The sequence below is a fragment of the Taudactylus pleione genome, unplaced genomic scaffold (assembly GCF_031769625.1).
Source record: "Taudactylus pleione unplaced genomic scaffold, aTauple2 ptg000696l, whole genome shotgun sequence".
In the NCBI taxonomy this organism is placed as follows: Eukaryota; Metazoa; Chordata; class Amphibia; order Anura; family Myobatrachidae; genus Taudactylus; species Taudactylus pleione.
In genome coordinates this window covers 1037482-1059742 of record NW_028285098.1, presented here as the reverse complement: position 1 = coordinate 1059742, position 22261 = coordinate 1037482, and the positions used below count along the sequence as shown (strand labels likewise).

Genomic DNA, 22261 nt, shown 5'->3' with positions numbered 1-22261 from the left:
AGGGATATGGGGAAATGTTACATGTGGTAGAAGGTGAGACAGGCAGCAGTAACTAATATACACCCGGACAGCACCAGTCTCATTATATTCTGTACAGTGTAATCTGAGGAGAGGGATATGGGGAAATGTTACATGTGGTAGTAACTAATATACACCCGGACAGCACCAGTCTTATTATATTCTGTACGGTGTAATCTGAGGAGAGGGATATGGGGAAATGTTACATGTGGTAGAAGGTGAGACAGGCAGCAGTAACTAATATACACCCGGACAGCACCAGCCTTATTATATTCTGTACGGTGTAATCTGAGGAGAGGGTTATGGGGAAATGTTACATGTGGTAGAAGGTGAGACAGGTAGCAGTAACTAATATACACCCGCACAGCACCAGTCTTATTATATTCTGTACGGTGTAATCTGAGGAGAGGGATATGGGGAAATGTTACATGTGGTAGAAGGTGAGACAGGCAGCAGTAACTAATATACACCCGGACACCACCAGTCTTATTATATTCTGTACGGTGTAATCTGAGGAGAGGGATATGGGGAAATGTTACATGTGGTAGAAGGTGAGACAGGCGGCATTAACTAATATACACCCGGAAAGCACCAGTCTCATTATATTCTGTACAGTGTAATCTGAGGAAAGGGATATGGGGAAATGTTACATGTGGTAGAAGGTGAGACAGGCGGCATTAACTAATATACACCCGGACAGCACCAGTCTTATTATAATCTGTACGGTGTAATCTGAGGAGAGGGATATGGGGAAATGTTACATGTGGTAGAAGATGAGACAGGCGGCAGTAACTAATATACACCCGGACAGCACCAGTATTATTATATTCTGTACGGTGTAATCTGAGGAGAGGGATATGGGGAAATGTTACATGTGGTAGAAGGTGAGACAGGTAGCAGTAACTAATATACACCCGGACAGCACCAGTCTTATTATATTCTGTACGGTGTAATCTGAGGAGAGGGATATGGGGAAATGTTACATGTGGTAGAAGGTGAGACAGGCAGCAGTAACTAATATACACCCGGACAGCACCAGTCTCATTATATTCTGTACAGTGTAATCTGAGGAGAGGGATATGGGGAAATGTTACATGTGGTAGTAACTAATATACACCCGGACAGCACCAGTCTTATTATATTCTGTACGGTGTAATCTGAGGAAAGGGATATGGGGAAATGTTACATGTGGTAGAAGGTGAGACAGGCAGCAGTAACTAATATACACCCGGACAGCCCCAGTCTTATTATATTCTGTACGGTGTAATCTGAGGAGAGGGATATGGGGAAATGTTACATGTGGTAGTAACTAATATACACCCGGACAACACCAGTCTTATTATATTCTGTACGGTGTAATCTGAGGAGAGGGATATGGGGAAATGTTACATGTGGTAGAAGATGAGACAGGCAGCAGTAACTAATATACACCCGGACACCACCAGTCTTATTATATTCTGTACGGTGTAATCTGAGGAGAGGGATATGGGGAAATGTTACATGTGGTAGAAGGTGAGACAGGTAGCAGTAACTAATATACACCCGGACAGCACCAGTCTTATTATATTCTGTACGGTGTAATCTGAGGAGAGGGATATGGGGAAATGTTACATGTGGTAGAAGGTGAGACAGGCAGCAGTAACTAATATACACCCGGACAGCACCAGTCTCATTATATTCTGTACAGTGTAATCTGAGGAGAGGGATATGGGGAAATGTTACATGTGGTAGTAACTAATATACACCCGGACAGCACCAGTCTTATTATAATCTGTACGGTGTAATCTGAGGAGAGGGATATGGGGAAATGTTACATGTGTTAGAAGATGAGACAGGCGGCAGTAACTAATATACACCCGGACAGCACCAGTATTATTATATTCTCTACGGTGTAATCTGAGGAGAGGGATATGGGGAAATGTTACATGTGGTAGAAGGTGAGACAGGCGGCATTAACTAATATACACCCGGAAAGCACCAGTCTCATTATATTCTGTACGGTGTAATCTGAGGAAAGGGATATGGGGAAATGTTACATGTGGTAGAAGGTGAGACAGGCGGCATTAACTAATATACACCCGGACAGCACCAGTCTTATTATAATCTGTACGGTGTAATCTGAGGAGAGGGATATGGGGAAATGTTACATGTGGTAGAAGATGAGACAGGCGGCAGTAACTAATATACACCCGGACAGCACCAGTCTTATTATATTCTGTACGGTGTAATCTGAGGAGAGGGATATGGGGAAATGTTACATGTGGTAGAAGGTGAGACAGGCAGCAGTAACTAATATACACCCGGACACCACCAGTCTTATTATATTCTGTACGGTGTAATCTGAGGAGAGGGATATGGGGAAATGTTACATGTGGTAGAAGGTGAGACAGGCGGCATTAACTAATATACACCCGGAAAGCACCAGTCTCATTATATTCTGTACGGTGTAATCTGAGGAAAGGGATATGGGGAAATGTTACATGTGGTAGAAGGTGAGACAGGCGGCATTAACTAATATACACCCGGACAGCACCAGTCTTATTATAATCTGTACGGTGTAATCTGAGGAGAGGGATATGGGGAAATGTTACATGTGGTAGAAGATGAGACAGGCGGCAGTAACTAATATACACCCGGACAGCACCAGTCTTATTATATTCTGTACGGTGTAATCTGAGGAGAGGGATATGGGGAAATGTTACATGTGGTAGAAGGTGAGACAGGCAGCAGTAACTAATATACACCCGGACAGCACCAGTCTTATTATATTCTGTACGGTGTAATCTGAGGAGAGGGATATGGGGAAATGTTACATGTGGTAGAAGATGAGACAGGCGGCAGTAACTAATATACACCCGGACAGCACCAGTCTTATTATATTCTGTATGGTGTAATCTGAGGAGAGGGATATGGGGAAATGTTACATGTGGTAGAAGGTGAGACAGGCGGCAGTAACTAATATACACCCGGACAGCACCAGTCTTATTATATTCTGTATGGTGTAATCTGAGGAGAGGGATATGGGAAATGTTACATGTGGTAGAAGGTGAGACAGGCGGCAGTAACTAATATACACCCGGACAGCACCAGTATTATTATATTCTGTATGGTGTAATCTGAGGAGAGGGATATGGGGAAATGTTACATGTGGTAGAAGATGAGACAGGCGGCAGTAACTAATATACACCCGGACAGCCCCAGTCTTATTATATTCTGTACGGTGTAATCTGAGGAGAGGGATATGGGGAAATGTTACATGTGGTAGAAGATGAGACAGGCGGCATTAACTAATATACACCCGGACAGCACCAGTCTTATTATAATCTGTACGGTGTAATCTGAGGAGAGGGATATGGGGAAATGTTACATGTGGTAGAAGATGAGACAGGCGGCAGTAACTAATATACACCCGGACAGCACCAGTCTTATTATATTCTGTATGGTGTAATCTGAGGAGAGGGATATGGGGAAATGTTACATGTGGTAGAAGGTGAGACAGGCAGCAGTAACTAATATACACCCGGACACCACCAGTCTTATTATATTCTGTACGGTGTAATCTGAGGAGAGGGATATGGGGAAATGTTACATGTGGTAGAAGGTGAGACAGGCGGCATTAACTAATATACACCCGGACAGCACCAGTCTTATTATAATCTGTACGGTGTAATCTGAGGAGAGGGATATGGGGAAATGTTACATGTGGTAGAAGATGAGACAGGCGGCAGTAACTAATATACACCCGGACAGCACCAGTCTTATTATATTCTGTACGGTGTAATCTGAGGAGAGGGATATGGGGAAATGTTACATGTGGTAGAAGGTGAGACAGGCAGCAGTAACTAATATACACCCGGACACCACCAGTCTTATTATATTCTGTACGGTGTAATCTGAGGAGAGGGATATGGGGAAATGTTACATGTGGTAGAAGGTGAGACAGGCGGCATTAACTAATATACACCCGGAAAGCACCAGTCTCATTATATTCTGTACGGTGTAATCTGAGGAAAGGGATATGGGGAAATGTTACATGTGGTAGAAGGTGAGACAGGCGGCAGTAACTAATATACACCCGGACAGCACCAGTCTTATTATATTCTGTACGGTGTAATCTGAGGAGAGGGATATGGGGAAATGTTACATGTGGTAGAAGGTGAGACAGGCAGCAGTAACTAATATACACCCGGACACCACCAGTCTTATTATATTCTGTACGGTGTAATCTGAGGAGAGGGATATGGGGAAATGTTACATGTGGTAGAAGGTGAGACAGGCGGCATTAACTAATATACACCCGGAAAGCACCAGTCTCATTATATTCTGTACGGTGTAATCTGAGGAAAGGGATATGGGGAAATGTTACATGTGGTAGAAGGTGAGACAGGCGGCATTAACTAATATACACCCGGACAGCACCAGTCTTATTATAATCTGTACGGTGTAATCTGAGGAGAGGGATATGGGGAAATGTTACATGTGGTAGAAGATGAGACAGGCGGCAGTAACTAATATACACCCGGACAGCACCAGTCTTATTATATTCTGTACGGTGTAATCTGAGGAGAGGGATATGGGGAAATGTTACATGTGGTAGAAGGTGAGACAGGCAGCAGTAACTAATATACACCCGGACAGCACCAGTCTTATTATATTCTGTACGGTGTAATCTGAGGAGAGGGATATGGGGAAATGTTACATGTGGTAGAAGATGAGACAGGCGGCAGTAACTAATATACACCCGGACAGCACCAGTCTTATTATATTCTGTATGGTGTAATCTGAGGAGAGGGATATGGGGAAATGTTACATGTGGTAGAAGGTGAGACAGGCGGCAGTAACTAATATACACCCGGACAGCACCAGTCTTATTATATTCTGTATGGTGTAATCTGAGGAGAGGGATATGGGAAATGTTACATGTGGTAGAAGGTGAGACAGGCGGCAGTAACTAATATACACCCGGACAGCACCAGTATTATTATATTCTGTATGGTGTAATCTGAGGAGAGGGATATGGGGAAATGTTACATGTGGTAGAAGATGAGACAGGCGGCAGTAACTAATATACACCCGGACAGCCCCAGTCTTATTATATTCTGTACGGTGTAATCTGAGGAGAGGGATATGGGGAAATGTTACATGTGGTAGAAGATGAGACAGGCGGCATTAACTAATATACACCCGGACAGCACCAGTCTTATTATAATCTGTACGGTGTAATCTGAGGAGAGGGATATGGGGAAATGTTACATGTGGTAGAAGATGAGACAGGCGGCAGTAACTAATATACACCCGGACAGCACCAGTCTTATTATATTCTGTATGGTGTAATCTGAGGAGAGGGATATGGGGAAATGTTACATGTGGTAGAAGGTGAGACAGGCAGCAGTAACTAATATACACCCGGACACCACCAGTCTTATTATATTCTGTACGGTGTAATCTGAGGAGAGGGATATGGGGAAATGTTACATGTGGTAGAAGATGAGACAGGCGGCATTAACTAATATACACCCGGACAGCACCAGTCTTATTATAATCTGTACGGTGTAATCTGAGGAGAGGGATATGGGGAAATGTTACATGTGGTAGAAGATGAGACAGGCGGCAGTAACTAATATACACCCGGACAGCACCAGTCTTATTATATTCTGTATGGTGTAATCTGAGGAGAGGGATATGGGGAAATGTTACATGTGGTAGAAGGTGAGACAGGCAGCAGTAACTAATATACACCCGGACACCACCAGTCTTATTATATTCTGTACGGTGTAATCTGAGGAGAGGGATATGGGGAAATGTTACATGTGGTAGAAGGTGAGACAGGCGGCATTAACTAATATACACCCGGACAGCACCAGTCTTATTATAATCTGTACGGTGTAATCTGAGGAGAGGGATATGGGGAAATGTTACATGTGGTAGAAGATGAGACAGGCGGCAGTAACTAATATACACCCGGACAGCACCAGTCTTATTATATTCTGTACGGTGTAATCTGAGGAGAGGGATATGGGGAAATGTTACATGTGGTAGAAGGTGAGACAGGCAGCAGTAACTAATATACACCCGGACACCACCAGTCTTATTATATTCTGTACGGTGTAATCTGAGGAGAGGGATATGGGGAAATGTTACATGTGGTAGAAGGTGAGACAGGCGGCATTAACTAATATACACCCGGAAAGCACCAGTCTCATTATATTCTGTACGGTGTAATCTGAGGAAAGGGATATGGGGAAATGTTACATGTGGTAGAAGGTGAGACAGGCGGCAGTAACTAATATACACCCGGACACCACCAGTCTTATTATATTCTGTACGGTGTAATCTGAGGAGAGGGATATGGGGAAATGTTACATGTGGTAGAAGATGAGACAGGCGGCAGTAACTAATATACACCCGGAAAGCACCAGTCTCATTATATTCTGTACAGTGTAATCTGAGGAAAGGGATATGGGGAAATGTTACATGTGGTAGAAGGTGAGACAGGCGGCATTAACTAATATACACCCGGACAGCACCAGTCTTATTATAATCTGTACGGTGTAATCTGAGGAGAGGGATATGGGGAAATGTTACATGTGGTAGAAGGTGAGACAGGCAGCAGTAACTAATATACACCCGGACAGCACCAGTCTCATTATATTCTGTACAGTGTAATCTGAGGAGAGGGATATGGGGAAATGTTACATGTGGTAGTAACTAATATACACCCGGACAGCACCAGTCTTATTATATTCTGTACGGTGTAATCTGAGGAGAGGGATATGGGGAAATGTTACATGTGGTAGAAGGTGAGACAGGCAGCAGTAACTAATATACACCCGGACAGCACCAGCCTTATTATATTCTGTACGGTGTAATCTGAGGAGAGGGTTATGGGGAAATGTTACATGTGGTAGAAGGTGAGACAGGTAGCAGTAACTAATATACACCCGCACAGCACCAGTCTTATTATATTCTGTAAGGTGTAATCTGAGGAAAGGGATATGGGGAAATGTTACATGTGGTAGAAGGTGAGACAGGCAGCAGTAACTAATATACACCCGGACAGCCCCAGTCTTATTATATTCTGTACGGTGTAATCTGTGGAGAGGGATATGGGGAAATGTTACATGTGGTAGTAACTAATGTACACCCGGACAACACCAGTCTTATTATATTCTGTATGGTGTAATCTGAGGAGAGGGATATGGGGAAATGTCACATGTGGTAGTAACTAATATACACCCGGACAACACCAGTGTTATTATATTCTGTACGGTGTAATCTGAGGAGAGGGATATGGGGAAATGTTACATGTGGTAGAAGATGAGACAGGCAGCAGTAACTAATATACACCCGGACAGCACCAGTATTATTATATTCTGTACAGTGTAATCTGAGGAGAGGGATATGGGGAAATGTTACATGTGGTAGAAGGTGAGACAGGCAGCAGTAACTAATATACACCCGGACACCACCAGTCTTATTATATTCTGTACGGTGTAATCTGAGGAGAGGGATATGGGGAAATGTTACATGTGGTAGAAGGTGAGACAGGTAGCAGTAACTAATATACACCCGGACAGCACCAGTCTTATTATATTCTGTACGGTGTAATCTGAGGAGAGGGATATGGGGAAATGTTACATGTGGTAGAAGGTGAGACAGGCAGCAGTAACTAATATACACCCGGACAGCACCAGTCTCATTATATTCTGTACAGTGTAATCTGAGGAGAGGGATATGGGGAAATGTTACATGTGGTAGTAACTAATATACACCCGGACAGCACCAGTCTTATTATATTCTGTACGGTGTAATCTGAGGAGAGGGATATGGGGAAATGTTACATGTGGTAGAAGGTGAGACAGGCAGCAGTAACTAATATACACCCGGACAGCACCAGCCTTATTATATTCTGTACGGTGTAATCTGAGGAGAGGGTTATGGGGAAATGTTACATGTGGTAGAAGGTGAGACAGGTAGCAGTAACTAATATACACCCGCACAGCACCAGTCTTATTATATTCTGTACGGTGTAATCTGAGGAGAGGGATATGGGGAAATGTTACATGTGGTAGAAGGTGAGACAGGCAGCAGTAACTAATATACACCCGGACACCACCAGTCTTATTATATTCTGTACGGTGTAATCTGAGGAGAGGGATATGGGGAAATGTTACATGTGGTAGAAGGTGAGACAGGCGGCATTAACTAATATACACCCGGAAAGCACCAGTCTCATTATATTCTGTACAGTGTAATCTGAGGAAAGGGATATGGGGAAATGTTACATGTGGTAGAAGGTGAGACAGGCGGCATTAACTAATATACACCCGGACAGCACCAGTCTTATTATAATCTGTACGGTGTAATCTGAGGAGAGGGATATGGGGAAATGTTACATGTGGTAGAAGATGAGACAGGCGGCAGTAACTAATATACACCCGGACAGCACCAGTATTATTATATTCTGTACGGTGTAATCTGAGGAGAGGGATATGGGGAAATGTTACATGTGGTAGAAGGTGAGACAGGTAGCAGTAACTAATATACACCCGGACAGCACCAGTCTTATTATATTCTGTACGGTGTAATCTGAGGAGAGGGATATGGGGAAATGTTACATGTGGTAGAAGGTGAGACAGGCAGCAGTAACTAATATACACCCGGACAGCACCAGTCTCATTATATTCTGTACAGTGTAATCTGAGGAGAGGGATATGGGGAAATGTTACATGTGGTAGTAACTAATATACACCCGGACAGCACCAGTCTTATTATATTCTGTACGGTGTAATCTGAGGAATGGGATATGGGGAAATGTTACATGTGGTAGAAGGTGAGACAGGCAGCAGTAACTAATATACACCCGGACAGCCCCAGTCTTATTATATTCTGTACGGTGTAATCTGAGGAGAGGGATATGGGGAAATGTTACATGTGGTAGTAACTAATATACACCCGGACAACACCAGTCTTATTATATTCTGTACGGTGTAATCTGAGGAGAGGGATATGGGGAAATGTTACATGTGGTAGAAGATGAGACAGGCAGCAGTAACTAATATACACCCGGACACCACCAGTCTTATTATATTCTGTACGGTGTAATCTGAGGAGAGGGATATGGGGAAATGTTACATGTGGTAGAAGGTGAGACAGGTAGCAGTAACTAATATACACCCGGACAGCACCAGTCTTATTATATTCTGTACGGTGTAATCTGAGGAGAGGGATATGGGGAAATGTTACATGTGGTAGAAGGTGAGACAGGCAGCAGTAACTAATATACACCCGGACAGCACCAGTCTCATTATATTCTGTACAGTGTAATCTGAGGAGAGGGATATGGGGAAATGTTACATGTGGTAGTAACTAATATACACCCGGACAGCACCAGTCTTATTATATTCTGTACGGTGTAATCTGAGGAGAGGGATATGGGGAAATGTTACATGTGGTAGAAGGTGAGACAGGCAGCAGTAACTAATATACACCCGGACAGCACCAGCCTTATTATATTCTGTACGGTGTAATCTGAGGAGAGGGTTATGGGGAAATGTTACATGTGGTAGAAGGTGAGACAGGTAGCAGTAACTAATATACACCCGCACAGCACCAGTCTTATTATATTCTGTACGGTGTAATCTGAGGAGAGGGATATGGGGAAATGTTACATGTGGTAGAAGGTGAGACAGGCAGCAGTAACTAATATACACCCGGACAGCCCCAGTCTTATTATATTCTGTACGGTGTAATCTGAGGAGAGGGATATGGGGAAATGTTACATGTGGTAGAAGGTGAGACAGGTGGCAGTAACTAATATACACCCGGACAGCACCAGTCTTATTATATTCTGTACGGTGTAATCTGAGGAGAGGGATATGGGGAAATGTTACATGTGGTAGAAGATGAGACAGGCGGCAGTAACTAATATACACCCGGACAGCACCAGTCTTATTATATTCTGTACGGTGTAATCTGAGGAAAGGGATATGGGGAAATGTTACATGTGGTAGAAGGTGAGACAGGCGGCAGTAACTAATATACACCCGGACAGCACCAGTCTTATTATAATCTATACGGTGTAATCTGAGGAGAGGGATATGGGGAAATGTTACATGTGGTAGAAGATGAGACAGGCGGCAGTAACTAATATACACCCGGACAGCACCAGTCTTATTATATTCTGTACGGTGTAATCTGAGGAGAGGGATATGGGGAAATGTTACATGTGGTAGAAGGTGAGACAGGCAGCAGTAACTAATATACACCCGGACACCACCAGTCTTATTATATTCTGTACGGTGTAATCTGAGGAGAGGGATATGGGGAAATGTTACATGTGGTAGAAGGTGAGACAGGCGTCATTAACTAATATACACCCGGAAAGCACCAGTCTCATTATATTCTGTACGGTGTAATCTGAGGAAAGGGATATGGGGAAATGTTACATGTGGTAGAAGGTGAGACAGGCGGCATTAACTAATATACACCCGGACAGCACCAGTCTTATTATAATCTGTACGGTGTAATCTGAGGAGAGGGATATGGGGAAATGTTACATGTGGTAGAAGATGAGACAGGCGGCAGTAACTAATATACACCCGGACAGCACCAGTATTATTATATTCTGTACGGTGTAATCTGAGAAGAGGAATATGGGGAAATGTTACATGTGGTAGAAGGTGAGACAGGCAGCAGTAACTAATATACACCCGGACACCACCAGTCTTATTATATTCTGTACGGTGTAATCTGAGGAGAGGGATATGGGGAAATGTTACATGTGGTAGAAGGTGAGACAGGCGGCATTAACTAATATACACCCGGAAAGCACCAGTCTCATTATATTCTGTACAGTGTAATCTGAGGAAAGGGATATGGGGAAATGTTACATGTGGTAGAAGGTGAGACAGGCGGCATTAACTAATATACACCCGGACAGCACCAGTCTTATTATAATCTGTACGGTGTAATCTGAGGAGAGGGATATGGGGAAATGTTACATGTGGTAGAAGGTGAGACAGGCGGCAGTAACTAATATACACCCGGACAGCACCAGTCTTATTATATTCTGTACGGTGTAATCTGAGGAGAGGGATATGGGGAAATGTTACATGTGGTAGAAGGTGAGACAGGTAGCAGTAACTAATATACACCCGGACAGCACCAGTCTTATTATATTCTGTACGGTGTAATCTGAGGAGAGGGATATGGGAAATGTTACATGTGGTAGAAGGTGAGACAGGCGGCAGTAACTAATATATACCCGGACAGCACCAGTCTTATTATATTCTGTATGGTGTAATCTGAGGAGAGGGATATGGGGAAATGTTACATGTGGTAGAAGGTGAGACAGGCGGCAGTAACTAATATACACCCGGACACCACCAGTCTTATTATATTCTGTACGGTGTAATCTGAGGAGAGGGATATGGGGAAATGTTACATGTGGTAGAAGGTGAGACAGGCGGCATTAACTAATATACACCCGGAAAGCACCAGTCTCATTATATTCTGTACAGTGTAATCTGAGGAAAGGGATATGGGGAAATGTTACATGTGGTAGAAGGTGAGACAGGCGGCATTAACTAATATACACCCGGACAGCACCAGTCTTATTATAATCTGTACGGTGTAATCTGAGGAGAGGGATATGGGGAAATGTTACATGTGGTAGAAGATGAGACAGGCGGCAGTAACTAATATACACCCGGACAGCACCAGTATTATTATATTCTGTACGGTGTAATCTGAGGAGAGGGATATGGGGAAATGTTACATGTGGTAGAAGGTGAGACAGGCAGCAGTAACTAATATACACCCGGACACCACCAGTCTTATTATATTCTGTACGGTGTAATCTGAGGAGAGGGATATGGGGAAATGTTACATGTGGTAGAAGGTGAGACAGGCGGCATTAACTAATATACACCCGGAAAGCACCAGTCTCATTATATTCTGTACAGTGTAATCTGAGGAAAGGGATATGGGGAAATGTTACATGTGGTAGAAGGTGAGACAGGCGGCATTAACTAATATACACCCGGACAGCACCAGTCTTATTATAATCTGTACGGTGTAATCTGAGGAGAGGGATATGGGGAAATGTTACATGTGGTAGAAGATGAGACAGGCGGCAGTAACTAATATACACCCGGACAGCACCAGTCTTATTATATTCTGTACGGTGTAATCTGAGGAGAGGGATATGGGGAAATGTTACATGTGGTAGAAGGTGAGACAGGCAGCAGTAACTAATATACACCCGGACACCACCAGTCTTATTATATTCTGTACGGTGTAATCTGAGGAGAGGGATATGGGGAAATGTTACATGTGGTAGAAGGTGAGACAGGCGGCATTAACTAATATACACCCGGAAAGCACCAGTCTCATTATATTCTGTACAGTGTAATCTGAGGAAAGGGATATGGGGAAATGTTACATGTGGTAGAAGGTGAGACAGGCGGCATTAACTAATATACACCCGGACAGCACCAGTCTTATTATAATCTGTACGGTGTAATCTGAGGAGAGGGATATGGGGAAATGTTACATGTGGTAGAAGATGAGACAGGCGGCAGTAACTAATATACACCCGGACAGCACCAGTATTATTATATTCTGTACGGTGTAATCTGAGAAGAGGGATATGGGGAAATGTTACATGTGGTAGAAGGTGAGACAGGCAGCAGTAACTAATATACACCCGGACACCACCAGTCTTATTATATTCTGTACGGTGTAATCTGAGGAGAGGGATATGGGGAAATGTTACATGTGGTAGAAGGTGAGACAGGCGGCATTAACTAATATACACCCGGAAAGCACCAGTCTCATTATATTCTGTACAGTGTAATCTGAGGAAAGGGATATGGGGAAATGTTACATGTGGTAGAAGGTGAGACAGGCGGCATTAACTAATATACACCCGGACAGCACCAGTCTTATTATAATCTGTACGGTGTAATCTGAGGAGAGGGATATGGGGAAATGTTACATGTGGTAGAAGATGAGACAGGCGGCAGTAACTAATATACACCCGGACAGCACCAGTCTTATTATATTCTGTACGGTGTAATCTGAGGAGAGGGATATGGGGAAATGTTACATGTGGTAGAAGGTGAGACAGGCAGCAGTAACTAATATACACCCGGACACCACCAGTCTTATTATATTCTGTACGGTGTAATCTGAGGAGAGGGATATGGGGAAATGTTACATGTGGTAGAAGGTGAGACAGGTAGCAGTAACTAATATACACCCGGACAGCACCAGTCTTATTATATTCTGTACGGTGTAATCTGAGGAGAGGGATATGGGGAAATGTTACATGTGGTAGAAGGTGAGACAGGCAGCAGTAACTAATATACACCCGGACAGCACCAGTCTCATTATATTCTGTACAGTGTAATCTGAGGAGAGGGATATGGGGAAATGTTACATGTGGTAGTAACTAATATACACCCGGACAGCACCAGTCTTATTATATTCTGTACGGTGTAATCTGAGGAGAGGGATATGGGGAAATGTTACATGTGGTAGAAGGTGAGACAGGCAGCAGTAACTAATATACACCCGGACAGCACCAGCCTTATTATATTCTGTACGGTGTAATCTGAGGAGAGGGTTATGGGGAAATGTTACATGTGGTAGAAGGTGAGACAGGTAGCAGTAACTAATATACACCCGCACAGCACCAGTCTTATTATATTCTGTACGGTGTAATCTGAGGAAAGGGATATGGGGAAATGTTACATGTGGTAGAAGGTGAGACAGGCAGCAGTAACTAATATACACCCGGACAGCCCCAGTCTTATTATATTCTGTACGGTGTAATCTGAGGAGAGGGATATGGGGAAATGTTACATGTGGTAGTAACTAATGTACACCCGGACAACACCAGTCTTATTATATTCTGTATGGTGTAATCTGAGGAGAGGGATATGGGGAAATGTCACATGTGGTAGTAACTAATATACACCCGGACAACACCAGTCTTATTATATTCTGTACGGTGTAATCTGAGGAGAGGGATATGGGGAAATGTTACATGTGGTAGAAGATGAGACAGGCAGCAGTAACTAATATACACCCGGACAGCACCAGTATTATTATATTCTGTACAGTGTAATCTGAGGAGAGGGATATGGGGAAATGTTACATGTGGTAGAAGGTGAGACAGGCAGCAGTAACTAATATACACCCGGACACCACCAGTCTTATTATATTCTGTACGGTGTAATCTGAGGAGAGGGATATGGGGAAATGTTACATGTGGTAGAAGGTGAGACAGGTAGCAGTAACTAATATACACCCGGACACCACCAGTCTTATTATATTCTGTATGGTGTAATCTGAGGAGAGGGATATGGGGAAATGTTACATGTGGTAGAAGGTGAGACAGGCAGCAGTAACTAATATACACCCGGACAGCACCAGTCTCATTATATTCTGTACAGTGTAATCTGAGGAGAGGGATATGGGGAAATGTTACATGTGGTAGTAACTAATATACACCCGGACAGCACCAGTCTTATTATATTCTGTACGGTGTAATCTGAGGAGAGGGATATGGGGAAATGTTACATGTGGTAGAAGGTGAGACAGGCAGCAGTAACTAATATACACCCGGACAGCACCAGCCTTATTATATTCTGTACGGTGTAATCTGAGGAGAGGGTTATGGGGAAATGTTACATGTGGTAGAAGGTGAGACAGGTAGCAGTAACTAATATACACCCGCACAGCACCAGTCTTATTATATTCTGTACGGTGTAATCTGAGGAGAGGGATATGGGGAAATGTTACATGTGGTAGAAGGTGAGACAGGCAGCAGTAACTAATATACACCCGGACACCACCAGTCTTATTATATTCTGTACGGTGTAATCTGAGGAGAGGGATATGGGGAAATGTTACATGTGGTAGAAGGTGAGACAGGCGGCATTAACTAATATACACCCGGAAAGCACCAGTCTCATTATATTCTGTACAGTGTAATCTGAGGAAAGGGATATGGGGAAATGTTACATGTGGTAGAAGGTGAGACAGGCGGCATTAACTAATATACACCCGGACAGCACCAGTCTTATTATAATCTGTACGGTGTAATCTGAGGAGAGGGATATGGGGAAATGTTACATGTGGTAGAAGATGAGACAGGCGGCAGTAACTAATATACACCCGGACAGCACCAGTATTATTATATTCTGTACGGTGTAATCTGAGGAGAGGGATATGGGGAAATGTTACATGTGGTAGAAGGTGAGACAGGCAGCAGTAACTAATATACACCCGGACACCACCAGTCTTATTATATTCTGTACGGTGTAATCTGAGGAGAGGGATATGGGGAAATGTTACATGTGGTAGAAGGTGAGACAGGTAGCAGTAACTAATATACACCCGGACAGCACCAGTCTTATTATATTCTGTACGGTGTAATCTGAGGAGAGGGATATGGGGAAATGTTACATGTGGTAGAAGGTGAGACAGGCAGCAGTAACTAATATACACCCGGACAGCACCAGTCTCATTATATTCTGTACAGTGTAATCTGAGGAGAGGGATATGGGGAAATGTTACATGTGGTAGTAACTAATATACACCCGGACAGCACCAGTCTTATTATATTCTGTACGGTGTAATCTGAGGAGAGGGATATGGGGAAATGTTACATGTGGTAGAAGGTGAGACAGGCAGCAGTAACTAATATACACCCGGACAGCACCAGCCTTATTATATTCTGTACGGTGTAATCTGAGGAGAGGGTTATGGGGAAATGTTACATGTGGTAGAAGGTGAGACAGGTAGCAGTAACTAATATACACCCGCACAGCACCAGTCTTATTATATTCTGTACGGTGTAATCTGAGGAGAGGGATATGGGGAAATGTTACATGTGGTAGAAGGTGAGACAGGCAGCAGTAACTAATATACACCCGGACAGCACCAGTCTTATTATATTCTGTATGGTGTAATCTGAGGAGAGGGATATGGGGAAATGTTACATGTGGTAGAAGATGAGACAGGCGGCAGTAACTAATATACACCCGGACAGCCCCAGTCTTATTATATTCTGTACGGTGTAATCTGAGGAGAGGGATATGGGGAAATGTTACATGTGGTAGAAGGTGAGACAGGTGGCAGTAACTAATATACACCCGGACAGCACCAGTCTTATTATATTCTGTACGGTGTAATCTGAGGAGAGGGATATGGGGAAATGTTACATGTGGTAGAAGATGAGACAGGCGGCAGTAACTAATATACACCCGGACAGCACCAGTCTTATTATATTCTGTACGGTGTAATCTGAGGAAAGGGATATGGGGAAATGTTACATGTGGTAGAAGGTGAGACAGGCAGCAGTAACTAATATACACCCGGACAGCCTCAGTCTTATTATATTCTGTACGGTGTAATCTGAGTAGAGGGATATGGGGAAATGTTACATGTGGTAGTAACTAATATACACCCGGACAACACCAGTCTTATTATATTCTGTATGGTGTAATCTGAGGAGGGGGATATGGGGAAATGTCACATGTGGTAGTAACTAATATACACCTGGACAGCACCAGTCTTATTATATTCTGTACGGTGTAATCTGAGGAGAGGGATATGGGGAAATGTTACATGTGGTAGAAGATGAGACAGGCGGCAGTAACTAATATACACCCGGACAGCACCAGTCTTATTATATTCTGTACAGTGTAATCTGAGGAGAGGGATATGGGGAAATGTTACATGTGGTAGAAGATGAGACAGGCGGCAGTAACTAATATACACCCGGACAGCACCAGTCTTATTATATTCTGTACGGTGTAATCTGAGTAGAGGGATATGGGGAAATGTTACATGTGGTAGTAACTAATATACACCCGGACAACACCAGTCTTATTATATTCTGTATGGTGTAATCTGAGGAGAGGGATATGGGGAAATGTCACATGTGGTAGTAACTAATATACACCCGGACAGCACCAGTCTTATTATATTCTGTACGGTGTAATCTGAGTAGAGGGATATGGGGAAATGTTACATGTGGTAGTAACTAATATACACCCGGACAGCACCAGTCTTATTATATTCTGTACGGTGTAATCTGAGGAGAGGGATATGGGGAAATGTTACATGTGGTAGAAGGTGAGACAGGTGGCAGTAACTAATATACACCCGGACAGCCCCAGTCTTATTATATTCTGTACGGTGTAATCTGAGGAGAGGGATATGGGGAAATGTTACATGTGGTAGTAACTAATATACACCCGGACAGCACCAGTCTTATTATATTCTGTACGGTGTAATCTGAGGAGAGGGATATGGGGAAATGTTACATGTGGTAGAAGGTGAGACAGGCAGCAGTAACTAATATACACCCGGACAGCACCAGCCTTATTATATTCTGTACGGTGTAATCTGAGGAGAGGGTTATGGGGAAATGTTACATGTGGTAGAAGGTGAGACAGGCAGCAGTAACTAATATACACCCGGACAGCACCAGCCTTATTATATTCTGTACGGTGTAATCTGAGGAGAGGGTTATGGGGAAATGTTACATGTGGTAGAAGGTGAGACAGGTAGCAGTAACTAATATACACCCGCACAGCACCAGTCTTATTATATTCTGTACGGTGTAATCTGAGGAGAGGGATATGGGGAAATGTTACATGTGGTAGAAGATGAGACAGGCGGCAGTAACTAATATACACCCGGACAGCCCCAGTCTTATTATATTCTGTACGGTGTAATCTGAGGAGAGGGATATGGGGAAATGTTACATGTGGTAGTAACTAATATACACCCGGACAGCACCAGTCTTATTATATTCTGTACGGTGTAATCTGAGGAGAGGGATATGGGGAAATGTTACATGTGGTAGAAGGTGAGACAGGCAGCAGTAACTAATATACACCCGGACAGCACCAGCCTTATTATATTCTGTACGGTGTAATCTGAGGAGAGGGTTATGGGGAAATGTTACATGTGGTAGAAGGTGAGACAGGTAGCAGTAACTAATATACACCCGCACAGCACCAGTCTTATTATATTCTGTACGGTGTAATCTGAGGAGAGGGATATGGGGAAATGTTACATGTGGTAGAAGGTGAGACAGGCAGCAGTAACTAATATACACCCGGACAGCACCAGTCTTATTATATTCTGTATGGTGTAATCTGAGGAGAGGGATATGGGGAAATGTTACATGTGGTAGAAGATGAGACAGGCGGCAGTAACTAATATACACCCGGACAGCCCCAGTCTTATTATATTCTGTACAGTGTAATCTGAGGAGAGGGATATGGGGAAATGTTACATGTGGTAGTAACTAATATACACCCGGACAGCACCAGTCTTATTATATTCTGTACGGTGTAATCTGAGGAGAGGGATATGGGGAAATGTTACATGTGGTAGAAGGTGAGACAGGCAGCAGTAACTAATATACACCCGGACAGCACCAGCCTTATTATATTCTGTACGGTGTAATCTGAGGAGAGGGTTATGGGGAAATGTTACATGTGGTAGAAGGTGAGACAGGTAGCAGTAACTAATATACACCCGCACAGCACCAGTCTTATTATATTCTGTACGGTGTAATCTGAGGAGAGGGATATGGGGAAATGTTACATGTGGTAGAAGGTGAGACAGGCAGCAGTAACTAATATACACCCGGACAGCACCAGTCTTATTATATTCTGTATGGTGTAATCTGAGGAGAGGGATATGGGGAAATGTTACATGTGGTAGAAGATGAGACAGGCGGCAGTAACTAATATACACCCGGACAGCCCCAGTCTTATTATATTCTGTACGGTGTAATCTGAGGAGAGGGATATGGGGAAATGTTACATGTGGTAGAAGGTGAGACAGGTGGCAGTAACTAATATACACCCGGACAGCACCAGTCTTATTATATTCTGTACGGTGTAATCTGAGGAGAGGGATATGGGGAAATGTTACATGTGGTAGAAGATGAGACAGGCGGCAGTAACTAATATACACCCGGACAGCACCAGTCTTATTATATTCTGTACGGTGTAATCTGAGGAGAGGGATATGGGGAAATGTTACATGTGGTAGAAGGTGAGACAGGTGGCAGTAACTAATATACACCCGGACAGCACCAGTCTTATTATATTCTGTACAGTGTAATCTGAGGAGAGGGATATGGGGAAATGTTACATGTGGTAGTAACTAATATACACCCGGACAGCACCAGTCTCATTATATTCTGTACAGTGTAATCTGAGGAGAGGGATATGGGGAAATGTTACATGTGGTAGAAGGTGAGACAGGTAGCAGTAACTAATATACACCCGGACAGCACCAGTCTTATTATATTCTGTACTGTGTAATCTGAGGAGAGGGATATGGGGAAATGTTACATGTGGTAGAAGGTGAGACAGGCAGCAGTAACTAATATACACCCGGACAGCACCAGTCTCATTATATTCTGTACAGTGTAATCTGAGGAGAGGGATATGGGGAAATGTTACATGTGGTAGTAACTAATATACACCCGGACAGCACCAGTATTATTATATTCTGTACGGTGTAATCTGAGGAGAGGGATATGGGGAAATGTTACATGTGGTAGAAGGTGAGACAGGCAGCAGTAACTAATATACACCCGGACAGCACCAGCCTTATTATATTCTGTACGGTGTAATCTGAGGAGAGGGTTATGGGGAAATGTTACATGTGGTAGAAGGTGAGACAGGTAGCAGTAACTAATATACACCCGCACAGCACCAGTCTTATTATATTCTGTACGGTGTAATCTGAGGAGAGGGATATGGGGAAATGTTACATGTGGTAGAAGGTGAGACAGGCAGCAGTAACTAATATACACCCGGACAGCACCAGTCTTATTATATTCTGTATGGTGTAATCTGAGGAGAGGGATATGGGGAAATGTTACATGTGGTAGAAGATGAGACAGGCGGCAGTAACTAATATACACCCGGACAGCCCCAGTCTTATTATATTCTGTACGGTGTAATCTGAGGAGAGGGATATGGGGAAATGTTACATGTGGTAGAAGGTGAGACAGGTGGCAGTAACTAATATACACCCGGACAGCACCAGTCTTATTATATTCTGTACGGTGTAATCTGAGGAGAGGGATATGGGGAAATGTTACATGTGGTAGAAGATGAGACAGGCGGCAGTAACTAATATACACCCGGACAGCACCAGTCTTATTATATTCTGTACGGTGTAATCTGAGGAAAGGGATATGGGGAAATGTTACATGTGGTAGAAGGTGAGACAGGCAGCAGTAACTAATATACACCCGGACAGCCTCAGTCTTATTATATTCTGTACGGTGTAATCTGAGTAGAGGGATATGGGGAAATGTTACATGTGGTAGTAACTAATATACACCCGGACAACACCAGTCTTATTATATTCTGTATGGTGTAATCTGAGGAGAGGGATATGGGGAAATGTCACATGTGGTAGTAACTAATATACACCCGGACAGCACCAGTCTTATTATATTCTGTACGGTGTAATCTGAGGAGAGGGATATGGGGAAATGTTACATGTGGTAGAAGATGAGACAGGCGGCAGTAACTAATATACACCCGGACAGCACCAGTCTTATTATATTCTGTACAGTGTAATCTGAGGAGAGGGATATGGGGAAATGTTACATGTGGTAGAAGATGAGACAGGCGGCAGTAACTAATATACACCCGGACAGCACCAGTCTTATTATATTCTGTACGGTGTAATCTGAGTAGAGGGATATGGGGAAATGTTACATGTGGTAGTAACTAATATACACCCGGACAACACCAGTCTTATTATATTCTGTATGGTGTAATCTGAGGAGAGGGATATGGGGAAATGTCACATGTGGTAGTAACTAATATACACCCGGACAGCACCAGTCTTATTATATTCTGTACGGTGTAATCTGAGTAGAGGGATATGGGGAAATGTTACATGTGGTAGTAACTAATATACACCCGGACAACACCAGTCTTATTATATTCTGTATGGTGTAATCTGAGGAGAGGGATATGGGGAAATGTCACATGTGGTAGTAACTAATATACACCCGGACAGCACCAGTCTTATTATATTCTGTACGGTGTAATCTGAGGAGAGGGATATGGGGAAATGTTACATGTGGTAGAAGATGAGACAGGCGGCAGTAACTAATATACACCCGGACAGCACCAGTCTTATTATATTCTGTACAGTGTAATCTGAGGAGAGGGATATGGGGAAATGTTACATGTGGTAGAAGATGAGACAGGCGGCAGTAACTAATATACACCCGGACAGCCTCAGTCTTATTATATTCTGTACGGTGTAATCTGAGTAGAGGGATATGGGGAAATGTTACATGTGGTAGTAACTAATATACACCCGGACAACACCAGTCTTATTATATTCTGTATGGTGTAATCTGAGGAGAGGGATATGGGGAAATGTCACATGTGGTAGTAACTAATATACACCCGGACAGCACCAGTCTTATTATATTCTGTACGGTGTAATCTGAGGAGAGGGATATGGGGAAATGTTACATGTGGTAGAAGGTGAGACAGGTGGCAGTAACTAATATACACCCGGACAGCACCAGTCTTATTATATTCTGTACGGTGTAATCTGAGGAGAGGGATATGGGGAAATGTTACATGTGGTAGAAGATGAGACAGGCGGCAGTAACTAATATACACCCGGACAGCACCAGTCTTATTATATTCTGTACGGTGTAATCTGAGGAAAGGGATATGGGGAAATGTTACATGTGGTAGAAGGTGAGACAGGCAGCAGTAACTAATATACACCCGGACAGCCTCAGTCTTATTATATTCTGTACGGTGTAATCTGAGTAGAGGGATATGGGGAAATGTTACATGTGGTAGTAACTAATATACACCCGGACAACACCAGTCTTATTATATTCTGTATGGTGTAATCTGAGGAGAGGGATATGGGGAAATGTCACATGTGGTAGTAACTAATATACACCCGGACAGCACCAGTCTTATTATATTCTGTACGGTGTAATCTGAGGAGAGGGATATGGGGAAATGTTACATGTGGTAGAAGGTGAGATCTGCTGCAGTCCCCTATAGATACATTTAGGGGACACTTATCATTTGTGGGGATATCCTACAAATTATAATTGATAAACAGGCCCCAGAGGGAGTTGTAAAATGGTGTAAATTACAGCTAAACAAAATGTATGTATAATGGGAGTATTTATCTT

The 22261-nt window shown here is 43.3% G+C and overlaps 1 protein-coding gene and 1 long non-coding RNA gene across 2 annotated transcripts in view; one reads left to right on the top strand and one right to left on the bottom strand.

Annotated features, from left to right (window-relative positions):
- Positions 1 to 22261, top strand: part of LOC148477726 (uncharacterized) — a 274964-nt gene that overhangs the window by 146290 nt on the left and 106413 nt on the right. The gene's annotated exons all lie outside the window — the stretch shown is intronic.
- LOC148477727 (Fc receptor-like protein 3) overlaps positions 21680 to 22261 on the bottom strand; it is a 99974-nt gene continuing 99392 nt past the window's right edge. Inside the window, exon 11 of the mRNA XM_088456304.1 lies at positions 21680 to 21765. Coding sequence (XP_088312430.1) covers positions 21680 to 21765 — 86 coding nt within the window. The remainder of the gene's footprint in view (positions 21766 to 22261) is intronic.